The sequence below is a fragment of the Macrosteles quadrilineatus genome, unplaced genomic scaffold (assembly GCF_028750875.1).
Source record: "Macrosteles quadrilineatus isolate MER2022 unplaced genomic scaffold, UCM_ALF_1.0 Scaffold_8__2_contigs__length_117827958, whole genome shotgun sequence".
Classification (NCBI taxonomy): Eukaryota; Metazoa; Arthropoda; class Insecta; order Hemiptera; family Cicadellidae; genus Macrosteles; species Macrosteles quadrilineatus.
Genome location: NW_026542601.1, coordinates 72,036,256 through 72,056,294, shown reverse-complemented (window position 1 = coordinate 72,056,294; position 20,039 = coordinate 72,036,256). Strand labels below are relative to the sequence as shown.

The 20,039-nt window shown below is 32.7% G+C and overlaps 1 protein-coding gene across 1 annotated transcript in view; it reads right to left on the bottom strand.

Annotated features, from left to right (window-relative positions):
* Positions 1 to 10,854: 10,854 nt before the first annotated feature.
* Positions 10,855 to 20,039, bottom strand: part of LOC128999489 (spermatogenesis-associated protein 20-like) — a 28,671-nt gene continuing 19,486 nt past the window's right edge. Inside the window, exons 10-14 of the mRNA XM_054426045.1 lie at positions 18,770 to 18,938; positions 18,045 to 18,250; positions 16,272 to 16,471; positions 15,744 to 15,889; positions 10,855 to 14,649 (exon numbers count right to left, since the gene is read on the bottom strand). Of these exons, the coding sequence (XP_054282020.1) occupies positions 14,532 to 14,649; positions 15,744 to 15,889; positions 16,272 to 16,471; positions 18,045 to 18,250; positions 18,770 to 18,938 (839 nt within the window). The 3' untranslated portion in view covers positions 10,855 to 14,531. The remainder of the gene's footprint in view (positions 14,650 to 15,743; positions 15,890 to 16,271; positions 16,472 to 18,044; positions 18,251 to 18,769; positions 18,939 to 20,039) is intronic.

Sequence of the window (20,039 nt, the reverse complement as noted above, 5' to 3'; positions counted from 1 at the left end):
AAACTATTTCCGAAGGTCAGATAATACATAAGCGTAATGTAGGCATACAATATTAACGATTTCACTGGTATATTCGTAGCCACCATAATTGCCGTAACAAAGATGTAATGATTTGCTCTAGGAAGAATAACTATTTGTGCGAAAGTTCTTTTTACTGTGTTTTACTCTTAACAATAGACAATCCAATAAATGTAGTATCTTGGGTTGAAACGCGAAATTTTATGTTTATTTCGATGAAATGTAAATACATTTTCAACATTCATTCGGACTACACGAGGCGCGCCTGCATTTCTTGGAGTATGCAATGACCGCAATACTTCTGTGTAGCTGAATTGACTACGCGCGCCGTTCAATGTATAGTGTTAGGTGTTGCCTACTTGGGTACACCATTAGGTTTAGATGTTATATAAGAGAACGAACCATACCTTAGTCTTGTCACAATCGACCTATAGTGTGAATGAATCATTCAATTAATTGCCCAATGACAAGACTGTTGTTGATCACTGAAATACAATTATTAAAACTCAGGTAAAGTTTATTTAGTTAACACTCAGTTTTGTACTGCTGATTCTAGTTCTGTGGAATCCATAGCTTGAGGTATATTACCAAGGAATCTAGGTATTGTTTTTGTCTACATATAATCCTTCTTGAACAGATATAAGAAGATCCTGAATGGAACAATAAATACATTTGCAAAAATGGGTACTTGATTTGTACATTGTGATAAAAATGTAGTTCATCAAACACCTTAAGTATCTATTTTTAACAAAAGCTCAAAATAAATGGCCATGTCAAACCCAAAAAAAGGAAAATGAGGACAGTCAGTAGTGAATTTCCATTAGTGATTAATGGAATTTGAACCAGGGACTACATGTAACTCCAGAGAGCTGGTTTACAGCAACAAAACTATCTATGACAGTTATCTATGATACTGTACTACCAAGCGCTACTCCTGCTCTATAACCATTAGAACAGCCTTCCCTAGTTTAGTACTACTGTATTGACCACTCAGGAAAATACTTTTAAAAATAATAAAACTGGCCAAAGATGTAATTTTATTCCTATAGTTATAATTATTTTTTCACTAAACGTTGAAAATGTGGAATGTAATTCATGAACTATTTATATATTTGGTGAATTAGTCTAATTACATACTTTAACCTATATTCCTAATTATTGTGTAAAATATATAAAATAAACCATATTGGAGAGAATACCATATTGACGTTATGCATTCCATTTAAAAACATATCCGATTTTGGATAATACTTGCGCGGTATTGCTGGATATCTGATGAGGTAGGCATGATTGATGAGGTTTATAGACAGATGGAATATCAGACATTTAGGATAAGCCTGCACATGTTCTTTTAGCTTAGTATTTTCCTGTACGAAACGTTTTCCAAAATTAACATAAAGCACATTCATTATAGATATACAGAATAATCATGATTGTCAATTTTAGGTTTCATAAAGCAATTTTCTTTATGGATTTATACATTTTTTTAGATATAGTTATACAAAATAAAAAAGATAACAAGTTCTGTATGGAAAAAAGTATAAAGTATGGTAAAATTTGTCTCAGTTAACTTTGTACTTATATGCAAGGGTGGTCCCAGGGGGGGGGTCAATATATATATATATATAAACTATTATACCAGGGGAACTTTAATAGAATTGTTATTGCAAATCGTTCAACCAAATTCATTGTAATCTATACACTTGTGGCGATTGATAGGACTAATTACAAACTCTAACCTAAAACTTGGGATTGTTCGAGTAGACTATTTTTTGGTCCATATCACGATATCACGTCCTCTAATTATTAGGAAATTTGAATACTATTTAAACATTGAAGGTTTTAAAATTTAATATGGTAGGAAATCGTAGAATTACAAATTCTGTTATTACAAATTCCTAACGTTTAACTCGGATAAATTAATATTCAACTACCTTTCAAGTGATTATTGATAAATCTTCCTTTGATACTATTCTTAATCCAATAGCCAATCAAGTTTTCAATCATCTAGGTTAAAAGGAATGATAACATTAAATGTGGATGTATTAAATAAGAAGAATGCGGCCGAACATCGAACGCCAGCATCGGACACTGCCGTTGCCGTATAGCTGAAAGCGTCCGTCGTCTGCCGATCTTCCCTACTTTTCATAGCTTAAAAAATATTCAAACTCGAACGATCCAAAGTTTTAGGTTAGAGTTTGTAATTAGACCTATCGTTTGCCACAAGTGTATAGACTACAATGAATTTGGTTGAACGATTTTCAATAACAATTAATTATTAAAGTTCCCCTGGTAAAATATTTGGGGGGGGGGGTCTCGACCCCCTTGATACCCCCTGGAACCACCCTTGCGATTAAGAAAATACTTTAACATTTTATTTCACCTTGGTTACAACAAAACATAGCAGAAACAGATAACTTTTGAACAAAGAATCATAAATAAGTTACCTAGCAACAAAACTCATATTTAAAATGCACTTCAAACAACTCACAACCTCTCTGTATCGTGAGTAATATAATAAGAAATTTAAGAGTAAAACTGTAAATTAGAAACATGTAGTAAGTTGTATCATATCCTTAGCTTTGCATGAATTAATTATGAGAACGTGTAGATTACTTTGGACATGATGAAAAGTGTCTTAATAGAATTCTAGCTTAGCTTTGTTAAACTGATCCCATTTCTATGGTAGAAATTTGATTTCAAATGTTTTTTTTATTGAGATAGGAAATCATAAATTATTTAAGTTGAATTTTAAATTTTAAAAATGTACAAAACGTCAAATTGATTCATAAGGAAAAAACAATTACCTTCTGGTCCATTTTAGGTTTATTTATTGAACACTATTGGTTGTTTCATGACTTCTTAGTTCCAAGCTCTAAAATCAGTAAACTTGCAAACACGAACTTATTTCAAAATTACATGAAGGAATGTAGTTAGTACTGCATTTAATAAACACATTTAATCAACATTTAATCAACACTCCAACCAATGAATTTTGAAAACGACTATTAAGTAAGTTCTGAAGATGTCTATTATTATATTGAATCAAAAATTTGGAGTTTGAAATTGTTTATACAGTACACTTAGTTTTCAATAGCTAAATAATTGTAACTAATGGCTTGTATAGGGACAGAAGTCCCTAAAAATCTCAAAATGTAAAAGAAACTTTTGTAATATTTAAACAAACTAAGAGTGAATTTATCATCCCTGTACACCGCATCTTTTGAGTGAAAACCTTCTTTTTGTTTGCCTTAGATTTTATTATTAATTTTTAACAAACAATTTAGTTCCTTCCAGAATTTAAAATCTGCTAAATGCAACAATTAATTGTGATATTGTTTGCGAATAAATACTGACTTATATTACTGTGACATACTGTTAAAAAAAACTAATCATCGATTGATTTCTAAATACTTTGACACTGGTTCTGTTTCCCGGTTGTCGAAGCAAATAACCAAATTCCTCTTTATCGGCATTGACACGCCTATTTTAGTTAGTTTAAGATACGGAAACTACTTACCTGATTTTACTGTTATGTATGTATGTCCCCTTTACTATATTTGTACTATGCCTTTTATGTTATATTGTTTTATCCTTTTTTGCTTGGAACAACAGACAGTATCTGGTAAAATCTCCCCCAAACAATATTACTTTTCCGCCCTATCCATAACCTTTCCCTATGTTGTGCATCATTCCTAAATACTCTCCTTCGTAGTCGCGGTCTTCCCCTAACACGATACATTTTTAACTCTGCATTACCATTCTAACCTAAAAACAGAACACTAAAATCAATAAACAAACAAATATGCAATGTTTACATCAGCTGGTGTATTTAAAACAGGTTATAGAAAAACTGTGGCTTACTTCCATTAGAAAATGACTGGGTCTTTGACAACCGGTGGGGCAGAGCAGGGGTAATTTTTGAAACTTCTGATATTTTTCCCACCGTCCTTGGACCTAAAGCCTTAAAATGAATCCTCAACTTGTCCTCAACAGCCATGCTATCTTTTTCCTAGGTCAAGATATTTCGTTGGGACCGATTTTCTTAAGGAATTAAATATATAGATTAATTTTGGAAAACCATGAAAATAATTTGCAGCCAAAAAGTGCCACTTCACCCACTAGTTACACAAATAACGATAGCCTATACTTTATACTTAAAGATTACTTTTATACTTATAGATTTGTACTTCAGTATCCAATGGTCAATGGTTTAACTGATGGTTTAATACTGATTTATATACATTTCCAAAATGAAAATGATGTTGAATTAAATTAACACAATGTTACAAGTTTTTAATACTTTCTAACTAGTGTTTAACCCTCCAAGTGTCTCTAGTTTTGGTCTTAATGTTCGCCCATTTATTGCGCAATCGCAGGGTTTTATTAAAATGTATCTTAGAAACTTAAAAACAATGTAATGTATACTGTTTTATATATCATTTTGTTTGGAAAATTATGGGCTTCAATATAACATATAAAACTATACAAAAAAAATTCATCAATTTTTGTGGGGTTAATATTTTTCAAAAATTATAAAATAAATGAAAAAATTTGAAAAAGAATTTGTAAATTGAAGAATTTGGGTGTTTAGTGTGAATTTTAAAAACAGTAAATAGGTGTGCAATTTTTAAGCCATCCTAATCCTACTAATATTATAAATGAGAAAGTTTAGATGTATGGATGTATGGATGTATGGATGTATGTTTGTGACAAGTGAACGTGAAAAATACTGGTCGGATTGGGCTGAAATTTGGCATGATGATAGCTCACATTCCCGATTAACATATAGGCATATTTTTATTTCAAAAATCCTTTCGGGCTCCGCCCCAGTGGCTCTGGAGTTTCCCATGTTAACCTTATGAGAAATGGAATTATTGAATCTTAACAGCTGTTTCAATTAAACAAGTTGGTTATGTTCTGTGATGTTCAATAGCATTAAAGTTACAAGGATTACCAACAGGGTGCAGCACTATTATTTCTTTTACATTTATGACAACAGCTAATTTGCAACCAAAAGGTGAGTGAGCGTAGCGAACGAACTTCAACCTGGAGGCGAGTTAGCGTAGCGAACGAGCTAACCTGAAGGCAAGTGAGCGTAGCGAACAAACTTCAACCAGGACGTGAATGAGCCATGCGAACGAGATAATCTTGAAAATGAAGAAGTTAAACGGGGCAAAGCCCGCGGGTTAGAGCTAGTGATTGATAATTGATAAAAAAAAAATACACTTTTGGGGTTATGTAATATTTTATTATTGTTTCAATCTAAAATCGTTTTAAAATGACTTGCAAAGCGGACGGAGACTGTTGCATTGTTGTGGCAGACTTAGGCCGCATGCCTCGGCATGCACTACATCTAACCTCCAGCGGTCACGTATTACTAAAGCTGCCATATCTCAGTTAATATTCATCCAATCTTAAAGCTTAGGGTTTCAATCGATATGTAATTAAATTGTCTTAAAAAAGTTATTGTTGTAAATTTTTTGTAAACTCAGCGGTTGTTGAGTAATTTAAGAAACAAAATTTTAAATGGCCTCCATTTTGTTTTATGAATTTTAAAAATGTTCATAATTTTTTTGTAGCTTTGTCTAGTTGTCATAAATTTGTTTGCAAAGTTTCAATTTTGTATCTCTTACCATTTTTTAGAAAACAATTAATAAGAGAAAAAAAAACAAAATGGTGGCTGTGTGAGTAACTAAGGACTTCCGGTCAATTTAAATATGATATTTGGATTTGTTTCTTACCCAGGAACAATAGCCTAAAATATCCGACACGAATTCTGAAACACACTGTAAATATAGATAGATTTTAAATTGATATTCATGATAAAATAACCACGTACTAGTGTACATGTTGCTCAAAATCGAGCAATTACAGGAGTTATTTATAAACAAATTACTTGTTTTAAAACTAATAACAGTCATAATTTCCAATGATTTTAAAAGAGTCAACTAAAAGATTATTAACCAATGGAAATACTCACAATTAATTTACATAACAGTCCTATTCGAGTTTAAAGGGTGAATTGTTAACAATCAAACTGCCCATGGACGGGAAAAGGTATGCTTACAATTTAAGTCAACGTGAAAAGGCTGTCAGCTTTTATCAAGTACCGTACCTAAGTTATTTAGCCAATTTGTAGACAATAAGGTGTAGGCTACTTTAAACTCTACAGGACAGAGTTAGGCAAAAACTGGCTGAACTCTGAAATGGTGTTATTTATCAAAGCCCAGACAGCACACTTTCTCCTCAGGACATCCCACGGATATTGCGACAGGATATGCAAGATATCCCATAGTAGTCCTATGGTCAACTTGGGATATCCCAGGATATCCGCAGGAATGCGTAATGTCCCCGCCAAGGGATATCCTACGGATAAGCTCACAGCATATCCGTGGGACATCCGAGGTCATCCCAGGGTAGTCCTCAGGACATATGGGACTACTATGGGATGACGCTGGGATAAAAGTGTGGTCTGGGCCTGAACATAAAAAACACAAAATAATATAGATTTAGTATGAAAAGCTTAATTATCAATTGAGTAAATTGATTAAATAGTTAATAAACACAAATTTTGAAGAAAAAAACTAGAAAAAAGTTTTTGGCCCAAGCGGGTCTCGAACCTGGTACCTTCACCTTATGAGCCTCATACCTTACCTCCTGAGCTATCCCGCTTAATGATTATGTGAGTTTTCAAGTGGTCAAAGAGTAGCCAACAGTTGCAATGGTCGCAAAATACTTAAAATATATTTGATACTACAGTATATAATATGATTCTGTTAATCTGTTTAGGCCTCAAGTAGTTGAATTGTTTTCTGGTAGTTGGAGAGGATACTGGTATTTGAATATAGATTATTTAATTACCATCAGATTAGCACTGTTATAATTGATTGTTATATGATTAAAATTAGTTTTAGATTATTTTATTAATTTAAAGTTAGAATTAAATACACATCTCACACAACTATGATAGAACTCTAGTTTTCCTTAACTCAGTGGTAGTAATATGTCAGTAAAGTAAAGTCAGCCCTTGCTAGCCACAATATTAACAAGACATATTTTCAATTTGGGAAACCTTAAACTTTTAAAACAAATTATAAAACCTCAACATCTTAATGCGTGGGAATCTATAGAAAAAACAGACCAAAATTATTTGTTAAATAATGAAGGTGGCCCAATTATAAACTCAGAATTACTGAAAATAATTACATCAAGAACAACACTGTAATACTGTATATCCAAAATTCAAAAGATTAATTTGTCTAATATCATTTTTTATTTTTCCGATATCCTTTAAATCATCTGTTTTAACTTTGTTTAAAATTAATTTATTAAGTAAATATTTACTTTTTGTACTAGTGTAAAAACAGCCTGAAGATGGAAACCTAGTTTCTGAAAGCGCTAGTGAATAAAACAAATTATTATATATTGGCCCCTTTGAACATTTAAATTTATATATACATTTCATTAGTGGTAGTAGTTTTTTCTTCAGTTTGTTACCGCGGGACATTACGGGACATTACAGGATATCCAGTGGATTTTGTACATGTCCCGGGATGTCATGGGACATTCTGGGATATCCTATGGCATTCGTACATATCCCGGGACTTTACAGGATATCCTGAGGTTAACTTACAAATCCCGGGACATTACGGTATATTGTAGGATATCCTGTGGATTTCGTACTCGTTCCGGGATTTTGCGGGGTATCCTGAGGCTAGCGTACATATCCCGAGACATTCTCCGGACATATGGGACTACTATGGGATGTCCCTGGGATAAAGTGTGCTGTCTGGGAGGCTTACTCATATGCCAAATCCTTAAAATAAAAATTTAATAACTAATAACTTATTTCATTAAACACAAACAACCATCCAAAACTATACACATTTGTAATACAACATAGATAATTTACACATTGACTGTTTACAATTAACATATGTTCTTCTTCTCACTATTAATTTTTGATCGCAACGGGAAAAATCTGTTTCATAATCATTGAAATAGATTTATAATAGACTAGCAGAGTACCCGTCCTTCGTACGGGGTTGGCATATAAGTATCAAATGCTTATAGCAGTTATGAGTGAGGACATGGTTTAAGAAATTTCGGTTTTCCCATGTTAATCTTATGGAGAAATACGGAACTTTTAAGGGCCCCAGGGCCTCACTCTCTAATTATTTCCCTAAAAAGAAACTTTCCTGCACAACTTCACGTTACGCTCTTTCCAATGACACCAAAAACATGTCAATTGGTTCTGTAGTTTCAGAGGAGTAATTGTTACAAAAATCCTGCTTGCGTATTAAATAAGTACAAGCTGTTATACCCGTGCTTTGCAACGGGAAGAAAATGTGACCTAGAGAGTTATTAAAGTAATTCTGATGTCTGTTTTAAAATACGGCAACTCTATGATTTAGTTTGAAAATATAAACTGATTTAAAAGTGTAAACCTGCTTACTTTTAAACCCCTACTTTTGATGTTAATAGATCCAAAAGAATATGACAACATACCTTTAGTGTAGCAATAGCATCAACTGTTTCATATTGAGGCTTCACGAATGACATGTTTTACCATAATTCTTCAACTTTAGTCAGCCTCTTTATATGTAGCTTACTATATAAATTACAAATGAAAATTTGAGCAATTCTTTACAAAACGTGTACAAACTTTCTTTACAACCAAACATAACCCTCCTAAATCGACATAAAGCATCACAAACATCTTTTTCGAGTAAATAAACAAACACCAGTTCATTGTACTGACCAGCTGTTTCATTAACTAAATTAAATTAAATCATGTAAACTTAGGAAGCATGCCAGGCGTAGCCCTTTGGAAAACAGCCTGTGGGGCAGAGCCCTTAGGAAATTCGTCCATATCAATAATACTTTTCGGCAAATCTACACACTCTAAGCTTCATTTTGATGTGCCATATGCCTATATTTGTATTTGGTAAATGGCCTTAACCGTTTACATAAAATTTGATTGTATCACTTTAATAATATAATAGATAGATAGATTACCATTTAGCACAATATATAATTTAGACGATAGAAGCCAAACCAAACCAATAAAGTATGTCTTCATCTTGTATAAGTTTAATATCTGAAAAACAACATCAGAACTTCTGTGAATGATTACAATAAAATAAAATCATGTTTCTTTTATGCAACAGACACAACATTATTTGTTTTTGCAAAAGCAATCTTTGGATATAATTTCATCGAAACTTTGCCTCAGGCTGATGAAATATTTCATAGAACAATAGTGTGAAAGTCTTCAGAGAACCCAATGGTATGGGTCTGAGATTTATAAAATATGGCTGTCTGGGTGTGTGTTTGTCAAAACATTCCCTCCCCAACACCCACCCCTGACCTATTTGTACTTCTTGCCTTACAAAGTCTTTGTTTGGGCTTATTACTTTCAAACTACCAACTTTGGTTTGTTTAAAAACTGACTGGTGGTCTATTTCTTGTTGAATCAGAAGTTATAGACTTTAAATGGTCTTTTTAATAGTTTTCTTTCCCATCATAAAGATTATAAGAAATAACATAGGCCTATATTTGACATAGTTCCTTATAATACATTTTGTCACCCTCAATCAGCTAACAACAATATTTTAATGTGTGTTTCCGTCTAGTACATATTAATTTTATTAGTATTAGTGTGTTAGTATAAAATTAATATAGTATCTATATATTAATAGGCAAGCATGTTTCTTTAAAACCTTTTTTCTCAGCTCGTGTGCATCGTAGGGAAAATCTACGCATACTGTTATAGAAAGATATTTTCCTGTAGGTATGCAGAATCCCTTTATAAATTACAATTAAAATAGGCTAATAAATTAATTTAAAATTAAAAAAAATTATAATGGACACTATGGGTTGCCATACTGGCGACGAAATAACAACAAAATATAAACAGAAAATCAAAACAAATGGAAGAAATTCCTATCACGTTTTATTTACAGCGTGGGGTGAAAATTGAGAAGTCTGTACATTAGATATTTTTGGTTGAGTTTTCAACCACTACACGATCTCTAGTATTTGATTATTGTTATTAAATAAAAATGTAATTTATTGAAAAATGATGGAGAGTATCACCACTACCACCTTTTATGCGAATTAGCCATCTTATTAAAACAGAATAAGAGTAAATATATGATTCAAGTGTCATTAGATGTATTTTTATTTACTTTTGTAAAATTAATTACAGGTATTTTGCTGATTACGATGTTATATTGTTAGTAACTAAGCATAAGATAATTTTCACAAAATATATACAGTAACTTAACTGCTACATTTTCTCTGGTAGGTACTGTATCTAATAAACACACTGTAACATTTATTAGAAAAAAAAATTTTAGTTGACTTTGTCACACTCTTATTGTATCTCGACATAAAAGTTCAAAACAAGGTTTATTAGTTTTTACCATGGAATGTAGTAACCAAATTGATTGGCAATAGGAATAGACCATACTTTAAAATTAAAAGATTGTCAATTCGGTGGTTTTTGGAATGTTTATTGGAAAAGGTAATACTACTGACTCTAAATTAAAAGAAAAAGAAAAATAAGGACCACTGACTTAATTTAGTATTATTTTTTTTTCTTATCCATCAAAATTGATGTGTTAAAACTTGCAACTTTAAACAATATGTTTTCCCCAAACATTCATTAGTAACACTTACGTATTAACAGGGAAACCTAAAAATAAAAGAAATGGAACTTTTACCTTGGCACAAAACATCAACCTAGATAGCCTAGTTTCTACTTTAATAGTCAAAAGAGGTTTCATAAAATATTCTAGTGGAAAATAAAGCACAAGGTCAGCAACAATCAACCAATCATTTCAAACATTTATTGCTATGAAACTAATGACAACATTCTTCATCTTTCTTTTTCAACATTCAGATCCTTACCAGTTTTGTTTACCAGAAAAACAACACAAAAAATAACAAAGAGTATCACAGAATCCCATGGTTGCATAATGTAAAAAAATAAAATTTCAGTAATAATTTTATTTTGCTGTGGATATAATGAGAAATAAATTTGATATTTTGTGATGTATACTTTGCCAAGTGAGCATTTTCTAAATGGGGTAAATTAATCTTGATGTGCAAAAAAAATTGTAAAAACAATTGAGATTCATAGATTTTTTTTGTTTTAGTTATTCTTTGCCTAACATCAATAATTCAGTGTAGTAAAAAATGCACATGGGGTCATGACTAAATTTTAAGTCTTGTATTTATATTGTTTTGCTATAAATTATATTCAGCACATTCTTTTAATCTTACTGCTGAGTAAAATCTAGCAATGTGATTCTACAAATTTTAACCATGTTGAAATAGTTTTAGTGTTTTTATTTTTCTGTTTTATCTGTGTAAGTAACCAAAGTTTTTAAAGAGTATTGCATTGTACTTAAACATTCATATTTTCACAATTTAAAATTAATAAGAGAAAAAATATAACAATTTATTACTATGTAGTTTTGCATTTACTGAAATCCATACAGACATGTCATTACAGTATTGTCTATCTTATACAAAGAAAAAACAACAACAATAACAACAACAACAACAACATGGTAATCATTTCATCACATTTCGTAGCACAACCCTCAAGTTTCACACAAATCTAAAAAACAAGTTTAAAACAATCAAAACCGCACACACATTTTCTGCTATCACATTGTTAAGTTACCCTGATAAAATAATGCTTATCTAAAATTTTTACAAGGAAATACTAACTCACCATAAATATTATTTACATAATACAGGAAATAAATAGCTTTGAATAATATTGTAAAAATAAATAAGCATATAAGTTTTACACACTTTTCGTATGAAACAATAACGTATACAAAGTGATTAAAATAAACAAAGAGAGCAAACTTAATCTAATTAAATGGATGAATGATAGGAGACCTGTAACGTATACTCAACAGATATTTCCTAGTTGGTAGGATTTTTAAATTTTGTACATAATATTTAAATGTTAAAACTTGTAAAACTTATCATACACACACATTAAAAGAGTGTCTTGCATTAAAATATTTGTTATAAATATAATTAGTCTTGAGAAACAAAGACAGCATTTTTATTTAGTTTGAGTTATCTTCCTTTCAACTTAAAGGATTGCAATATTAGTCAAACAAAATAATTGCAATATAGAAATAAACTGAAGCTAAAACTTGTGGGGGCTACAAGATCAATAACAATTCCTGGAGTATTATGATTTTTCACTCAATCTTTTACAATAATGATAAAAGTTACAATTTCAAAATAAAATTTTTACATATAATACAATAATACAATATAAACTTAGTCTAAACTAAATGTACCGGTAGTATGTTAATAACAGCTAAAAGATAAAAATCTGTTTGTTATAGATTATTTTCAATATCCTAGTATGGCCTGAAACAAAAGACTTGCAAATCATACACAAATGTGTCTTTCGCCTTACAAAATAACAAGTAACAGCATTTACTTTAAAAATTTAAGTTAAAAATAATTTAGCCTATTTTCGATTGGTATGCACATTTCAAAGCTGATAGTTAAGGTACTGGTAAATTAATAGTAATAGTAGTTTACACAAAAACTCAACGATCAAGTAAAGATAGTGTTAACGACACGAGTAGAAATTTACAAGCCTTAATGAGTGCCTTAAAACCCTTTACGAGTGTCGTTAAGGCTATTTACGCGAGTTGTGTACACTACTTTACCTAAGACAGTTTTTTAATTACTAACAATCACTACTCATAACTACTACGAGAGGTTACATTTTCGTTTATAATCTTTCATTGCCACTAAGAGTGATGCATTGTGCCAAAAACTAATTGCACCACTCAATAACAATTAAATTGGCCTGAACAGCTGATTAGTTGAAGTACGAAGCATTAAAATGTTACTGTTTTTCTCTTAATCCTTGAAACTCATTGGTCCGTTACCAGTGTTGTTAAGTAAACAAATAATGCTGTTAAGTAAGTAAACAATGCTGTTAAGTGTATCTTTTCAATTCTAAGGACTGAACTGAAACGGCTAGTTAAAAAAACGGCCGTAGGTATAAACAAACCTTTAACTGATAGCACTAGATAATTCATTGTTGTGTTATAGTTGTAACGAGTTTTTAAAATGTAAATGAATGTAGCCACAGGCAGAGTGTGCTGTCGAACACATCAACTCTTGACAAATTAAAACAGAAAGAAAAACTTCTTGTAAACTATAAAGGATCTTTTATATTGCATAAACTAACACGGTATAGAAAAAAAATGTGAGAAACAAATGCTTGGACTTTAGCACACTCAGTGGCTCATTCGATTCAGTTCTTATTTAATAATATTGGCTTAATCTATTTCACCAAACTTGAAGTCAAACTTATGCAGAAACTAAGTGTAAAAAGAAAAAGTCAAATTAAGGTAAATACACCAGTAGCTGACAGTGCTCCAGAAGCTGACAGTTTGAGTTTCTTAACATTATAATGTGGTCTCTTAAAAATATTTACACATGATTGCATTGTTAGAAGAACATATGTTTATTCTTGATTTGTTCACAAAAAATTCAGTGAAATTTAGCCCATACTCGCTGAATGGTGGTGGTTTGAAAGCGACCCTGTCTGTACATATCACATTAAGGCGATTCCCTTAATGAAATTGTTAAGAAAGTAAGTTTGGTTTTTGTCATTTTGCAAAATTTCTTAAATAGTACTAATGATTAGGCTCATTATTTTTATCAATTATACCTTTGTTGACAATTTCATGATAAAATTGGGGTGTTAGGGGTTTTGGATTTAAAATTATATCAATGTCAGGCTTTGGTACACAAAAGCCATACAAGTTCCACTAGCTGACAGGGGGATATTTTCTGCTTGCACAATATTAAATTGGTTTTACCCATCGAAATTTGCATGCTATTTATAATTTATGCGATCTCATATTTTTATAAAATGATTTAAATTTTTTAATTAATAAGCCAAATTATCTTTAAAAAAATATTTTTTGTTAAATATATATATTTTTTAATGTAAATATTTTTTATTTTAAAATATATCAAATAAATTTTCTTCATAACGTTTTACATAATTTTATAATTTAATTATTAAGTTAGATTTTATTCGTCTTATAAATTATAAAACCCTTAGGTTTAGCAGCTATATAGTAGGCCCTATATAGTACATTTATAGTTCCAGTGTCAGCTACTGGGACAACTGACAGTCAGCTACTGGCACAAGCACTTTTTTCACTGTCAGCCACTGGAACACGTACAAAGGTTGAATTAAGTTTAAAAATGTTATAAAATATATTTAAAAACCCCTTTTTGTATGACAAATTTGAAAACTACACTAAATTTAGAATCACATAAAATCCGTAATATCTCTTTAGTTCCTTTTTATTCAAAACCACGGATTATTAAGTGCGTATAGTTTCTTATACTGTCAGCTACTGGTGCGTTTACCTTAAATCATCACTATACAATTAGTTGTTACAAGATATTTTCAATTTGCCTCTACACAGTGTCATCTAATGACTGGCTGAGTCTAGCAGTGACGCAAGGTCGTGGGCTGTTTGCACAGGCAACGCACATGTGTGGTTGCGACATACATACGCACTCTGTTGGTTGTTGGAGGGAGTTTTCAACCTACAACAAACATCAGTTATTGGACTCACACATTCCGTCAATTCATTAACTTTGCTAATAAATTAATTATAAACTGAATTAGGAGGAAGCTCTTATTTTTTCCCTAAAATGTTTAATGTTTAGGACAATTTTTATTGTTTTGTTAATATTTGTATCATTTTTATGATAAGGAAAATGGAAACAAAAATCAGACCAAAAGTCAGTTAACTGACTAGCATATTTAATTGAGGATTTAAAATATATTCATTCTAAAACATCTAAAAATGTCTACATTAAAACTATGTTAAGGAAAAGGAATGGATACACAACTATCTTAACCCTAAAAACTAACCCTGGTATAAGGGATTCTCCTGATGGAAAGTAGGAGGAAGCTCACTTGTCGTAGCAAAATATCAAATTATTGTAGTTGTATTTTTAAACTTTTGAGTGCTGCCACAGAGAAGTAAGGTACAGAGGAAACACTTATGGGACTACAGTGAGCTTAAGTATGTTGTGCCGAGCAAGAAGGAGCCCGAGCAGCAAGCACTATGCATGAACTCCTACATCACACAGGGCACAGGATCTTCCTCCACCGAGAGCACTGTAGTACATGAGGGTGAAGGGGGCGGTGTTGGACTTAGCACTAGACACCAGCACTAGTGCAAGACATCACTTAAGTGTACCTTTAAATGAATGTTTCCTCTGTACCTTACTCTTTGGTGTTGCTAACTGCTTGAAAATCTTTTCTTGCAAATTAGTTGTGTATCCATTTCTTCTTCCTTTAAATTTGTTTTATTATATTTATTTTTTTAACAGGCCTATGTGGGCTACATAGGCTATGTGCATGTGCGTGGAACGTATGTAGCAAAGCAAGGGGCAAGCCGGTACAGTAAAAGGGTGAAATGTACTGATAATAAGAACCAGCAGTGACCAGGATCCAAACCCACAACATTGCTGTCTTGGGCCCGAAGTCCGTGACGCAACCCACTGAAGCACCAACTCACCTAATCACCTGTTGTGTCATTAAGAGGTAAGATTTTTTTGTATCCTTCCAAAATAAAAAATATGTATGTGTAGTAACAAAAATGACAGTAAGAAAGATAGCTGCAACCAACCTCCTCATAGATTCGCTGTTGCGGTACAAGATACTGGTAGTGTCTCCGTCAGCTAATATCAACACTCTGCCTGATACGAGCCTAGAGCGGACCACATTCACCAGTGATGCTGTGTTGGGGTCAGACATCTTGCCTGTGATGATGATCTACAAACAAATATTTATAACAACTAAACTGGAATCTCTGGTTCAAAGTTTTTACTTTTTTTTCAGTACAAAAGCACAATCTGTCGGTGGCTTAGTTCAATTACACTGATTTTCATTCTGAACTGCCAAGAACTGTAACATGGGAATGGAATTATTTTATTCTCATTCTCCATATTTAGGGATATAATCAACCAAAACAATAAATAATAGGAACATCTTAAACAGCTGAAAATGTGAACTTGCCTCATGATGGAGTGCAATTCTTTCCCTTTGACAACAGCCCTGAGATAATTCAAAAATAGAAAGATAGTTTATAGATATTTTAGAACTTATTGCAAGTCAATTAGTTTGAAATACCCTTGTTTCTAAGGACATATCTGACCTGTGTAGGGCTGTCGTGATATAACATCAGAGCCGATGTCAACAGAGGCAAAGCCAGAGGCAGACTGGTCAGTCTTGAGGTGAAGGACGCAAGTAGCTTGGCAGCCTTGTTTTTGTACTTGGGTCTGTCCAGCAGAGCTGCCAACCTTAGCAGATTGTGACAAGACACACTGTTGCCACTCGGCTCTGCACCATCTTGGTCTGTCAACAGCATTAAAATAATCCACAGTGTAACTCACGGTTAAAATTCTTTTCCCACTATTGGAACGTCGTATATGAATAAATATTTATGTTTACCTTCTGTCATTCCTATTCGCTGCTAATTTGCAACGTGTTTATTCAACTCAGTGACATCTTCAAGCACCCATTATAATAGCTTTGTCATAAATACAATATATTAACACAAAACATTCATCATAACACGCATTTTACAAAAAAATACATTTCCCAATGACTGGTATTGTCGTCGCGGTGGCCACATCTCACGTACTGTTCGCAAAAGAGGTAAGGGACTCTCAATAAAAATCTCCATTTTGACTTACATATAGCAAACAGCTTACGTTATAGTATGTCATTTGAGAAAAGTTCATAGCAGGCTAGTATATTCTTTATATATGTAAGGAAAAAATGTGGTTCGGATTCCACTATAAACTGTAGGTCCCTTAGTTGCCATTAGCTGTATGGGCTATTAATTAACAGCTGTGTCTAAGGAATGTCGGCCTTAACAAGACTACAAGATCGCGCCACTCATCCTACACTCATCTCCATTCATACTTGGCTTAAAATACCTACTTTGTATGGTCGCCATTTCATAGTAACAGTATTAACAAGTGTAAATATAGAAGTAAATACAGCGGATTATTCATAATGAGTGAACATAAATTATTTATACATATGCAACAGTAAAAACAATTTTTAGACTCTTCAGCTGTGTTGGCAACCCTGGCAAGGTGTAATAGATTCAAATTACAACTGCCTTGTCATTTCTCCAGTGTTAAAACAAAAATTTCTACTTTTGTGTTGTATATATGTGTCTATGGACTTATTTAAATGTAAGCCTGCTTTCATGTCAATTTCCTTGATAATTCCTGGCAAATGCCCTATCTTTTAACCAGATTTCTCATTATTTGTAAGTTTATTAAAATAGATGTAACTTTGCCCGATCGATCCAAATTTTCATTAAAATTGGAGCATTTTTACAATTGAATTATTGTGATATGCAATACAAATTTTAAAGTTACCGGTAGTTGACTACTGTACTAAAATGATTAAGTAAAGTGGTCCTAGGTTTAGGTCATTCCCTACATAATAGCTCCTTCCCCTATAGGGAAATTCACTTTGTATGTTCAGGGAACTAGGGTTTCGGGACCAAAGATGATGAAAACACCCCTATAATCCAGCATCTGATAATCTAGCACATTTAATATGCATCCTCAAACATACTCAGACGAACAGCCTAATAACTACTTATCACTATGGAATCTCTCTACTTAGAAAAAGAAAATGTTTTGCAAAAATTTTTTTTTTCAGATGACAACACGTGATGCAATTGTGGATTTACGGGATAAGCGAGATCTTCTGTGCATTATTTACAATGTGACTGCAAACATATTTTTACTTTGCTATGGGTAGCTCCAGTGGCATTTTGTATCAAAGCAACTTACATGCTTTTAAGGAAAAGCGCTCCAAACCCCTTTAATTTATTTTGATATGTCGGTAATTGAACCTTTCCCTTTCACACTGAGTTGTGAGATGCTGACCACGGGCTACACACCTTCTTTGAGGCGCAGTATCAGGTCAGAGTTGTGTGGTGTAGAGAAGTATCCAGCTGTCGCTACGTCCCAGAACAACTCGTCTTGTTTGTTCTGAAGCTGCTCCGCCCATTCCAGCCATCTAGACTCTAGGCTGGCCTCATACAAGTCCAATAGTCCTTGGATGAGAAATGCGTAGTCATCTAAAAACCCTCTGATTGGTGGCAAACTGTAATAGATCAGATGAGATTCAGTCAAGAAGTTTTCAGTTGTGATATGCAGTGAAGTGTCTATTATTAGAGCAAACTAATCAGCTGTTTAGTGTCCCTGACTAAAATCAAAGTCTGCTGTATAACTGTTAGATATATTTGTCACCATACTGCAGTAAAAATAGCCGTTTTTAATGCATGCCTTGCGGGTCTAAAGTTTACTTTCGAGAGTAAAAAGCGTTTTTAGACCCTAGAAATTAAAAATCAGCTGTTGTCAACTCAGAAATATCGTTAAGTTTGATTGTAAACAATTACATGTATCGGAAGTACCGGTATGTATAGACTGTAGTTAATTGTTGCCTTATTTTAATAGTTCAACATATCGATAGTATAAGGGACACTGACACAATCTTAACTGACGAAACTATTGAATCATTTACTAAACAGCTGCTTGTTTCCATTAGCAAATTCAATTGAAAACAAGTAAGAAGTAGTAAATTGTCAAATCTTCCATTTAATAGGGAGTCTACAATACTTACATTTGAGTAGCATTTCCATACTCATCTGTATAGCAACTCCTCAATAGAATATTGTTGGCTTTGTCATAGAGATGGTTTTGTAAAAATTCAGCTGCTAAGATAGCCCTCTTTGTAAGACTCTCATCTTGTAGAGCCTCAGCAGCTTTGGCAAACCCAGACACCATGAGACCTGCAAAATTGGCCAATTAGGTACAATACAGTTAAGCCTCAGCCAAGGCAAGGTCAAATAAAAAAAAAATGTAAAGAACTTCATTAAAATGTAAAAATTATGTAATAACATTAATCCGTTTAAGGCTTAAGTCTCCGAACCATTGACTTTTTTCCATTTGGGAGCCATCACTACAAAAATTACATAAAAAGTAGCCAATGAAACAAAGATGTTGCCTAACATAAGCGCTACTAGTCCTTTCAGCCACGTGGTATCCCTTGGTAACGTGACTAAGACATGAGGGGTAGCAGAGAGATATGCAAATATAGTTGACGACCTGTGCTGCAAATTAAAGCAATCTTTTCAGCACAAATAAGTGCAAAATAAGTTGTTTCCATGTACCTGCTAGGTGTGAAGTCGTATCACACGGAAATAGGAAGATAAGATAATCTATCATAAAGTATAATTTTAAATAAACCTGCCACATAGTTGTTTTATTTTTTTGGATCAGCTGGCTGAAATTGTGAAATAGGCATTTGACAGTTCTGGTTGTTTACATTTAAATGTCAAAGCAAATGTAAACATTGTGAATTTTCTCATGCTTCCATGGAGACCAATTAATAATATTGAATTTCTAATAACAGCTGGAGTTTCAAAACAATGTTTGTTTCCCATGTTAATCTTATGGAGAAATACGAAACTTTAAAGGGCCCCAGGGCCTCACTCTCTAATTATTTCCCTAAAAAGAAAGTTTCCTGCACAACTTCACGATACGCTCTTTCCAATGACACCAAAAACATGGCAATCGGCTCAGTAGTTTCGGAGGAGTAATTGTCACAAAAATCTTGCTTGCGTATTAAATAAGTATAGATTTCAATAAAAGTAAAACTGGAGCTTTGGAAAAATCAATTTCACACCAAAACAATACTTCCACCAAAGAATAATGCCCAAGCCAAAATATTAATATGAAGAAGGAAACCCAATGAACCCTCTACTGGTAGGCATATTTGATTGGTATATCAAGAAATTTACAACCAAATGTCAGAAGACCCCCTGATCTTCATTTTCTTCAGCCCGACAGAGGTAGACAATAAGTAACACTAAACATTTACCCACTTACAA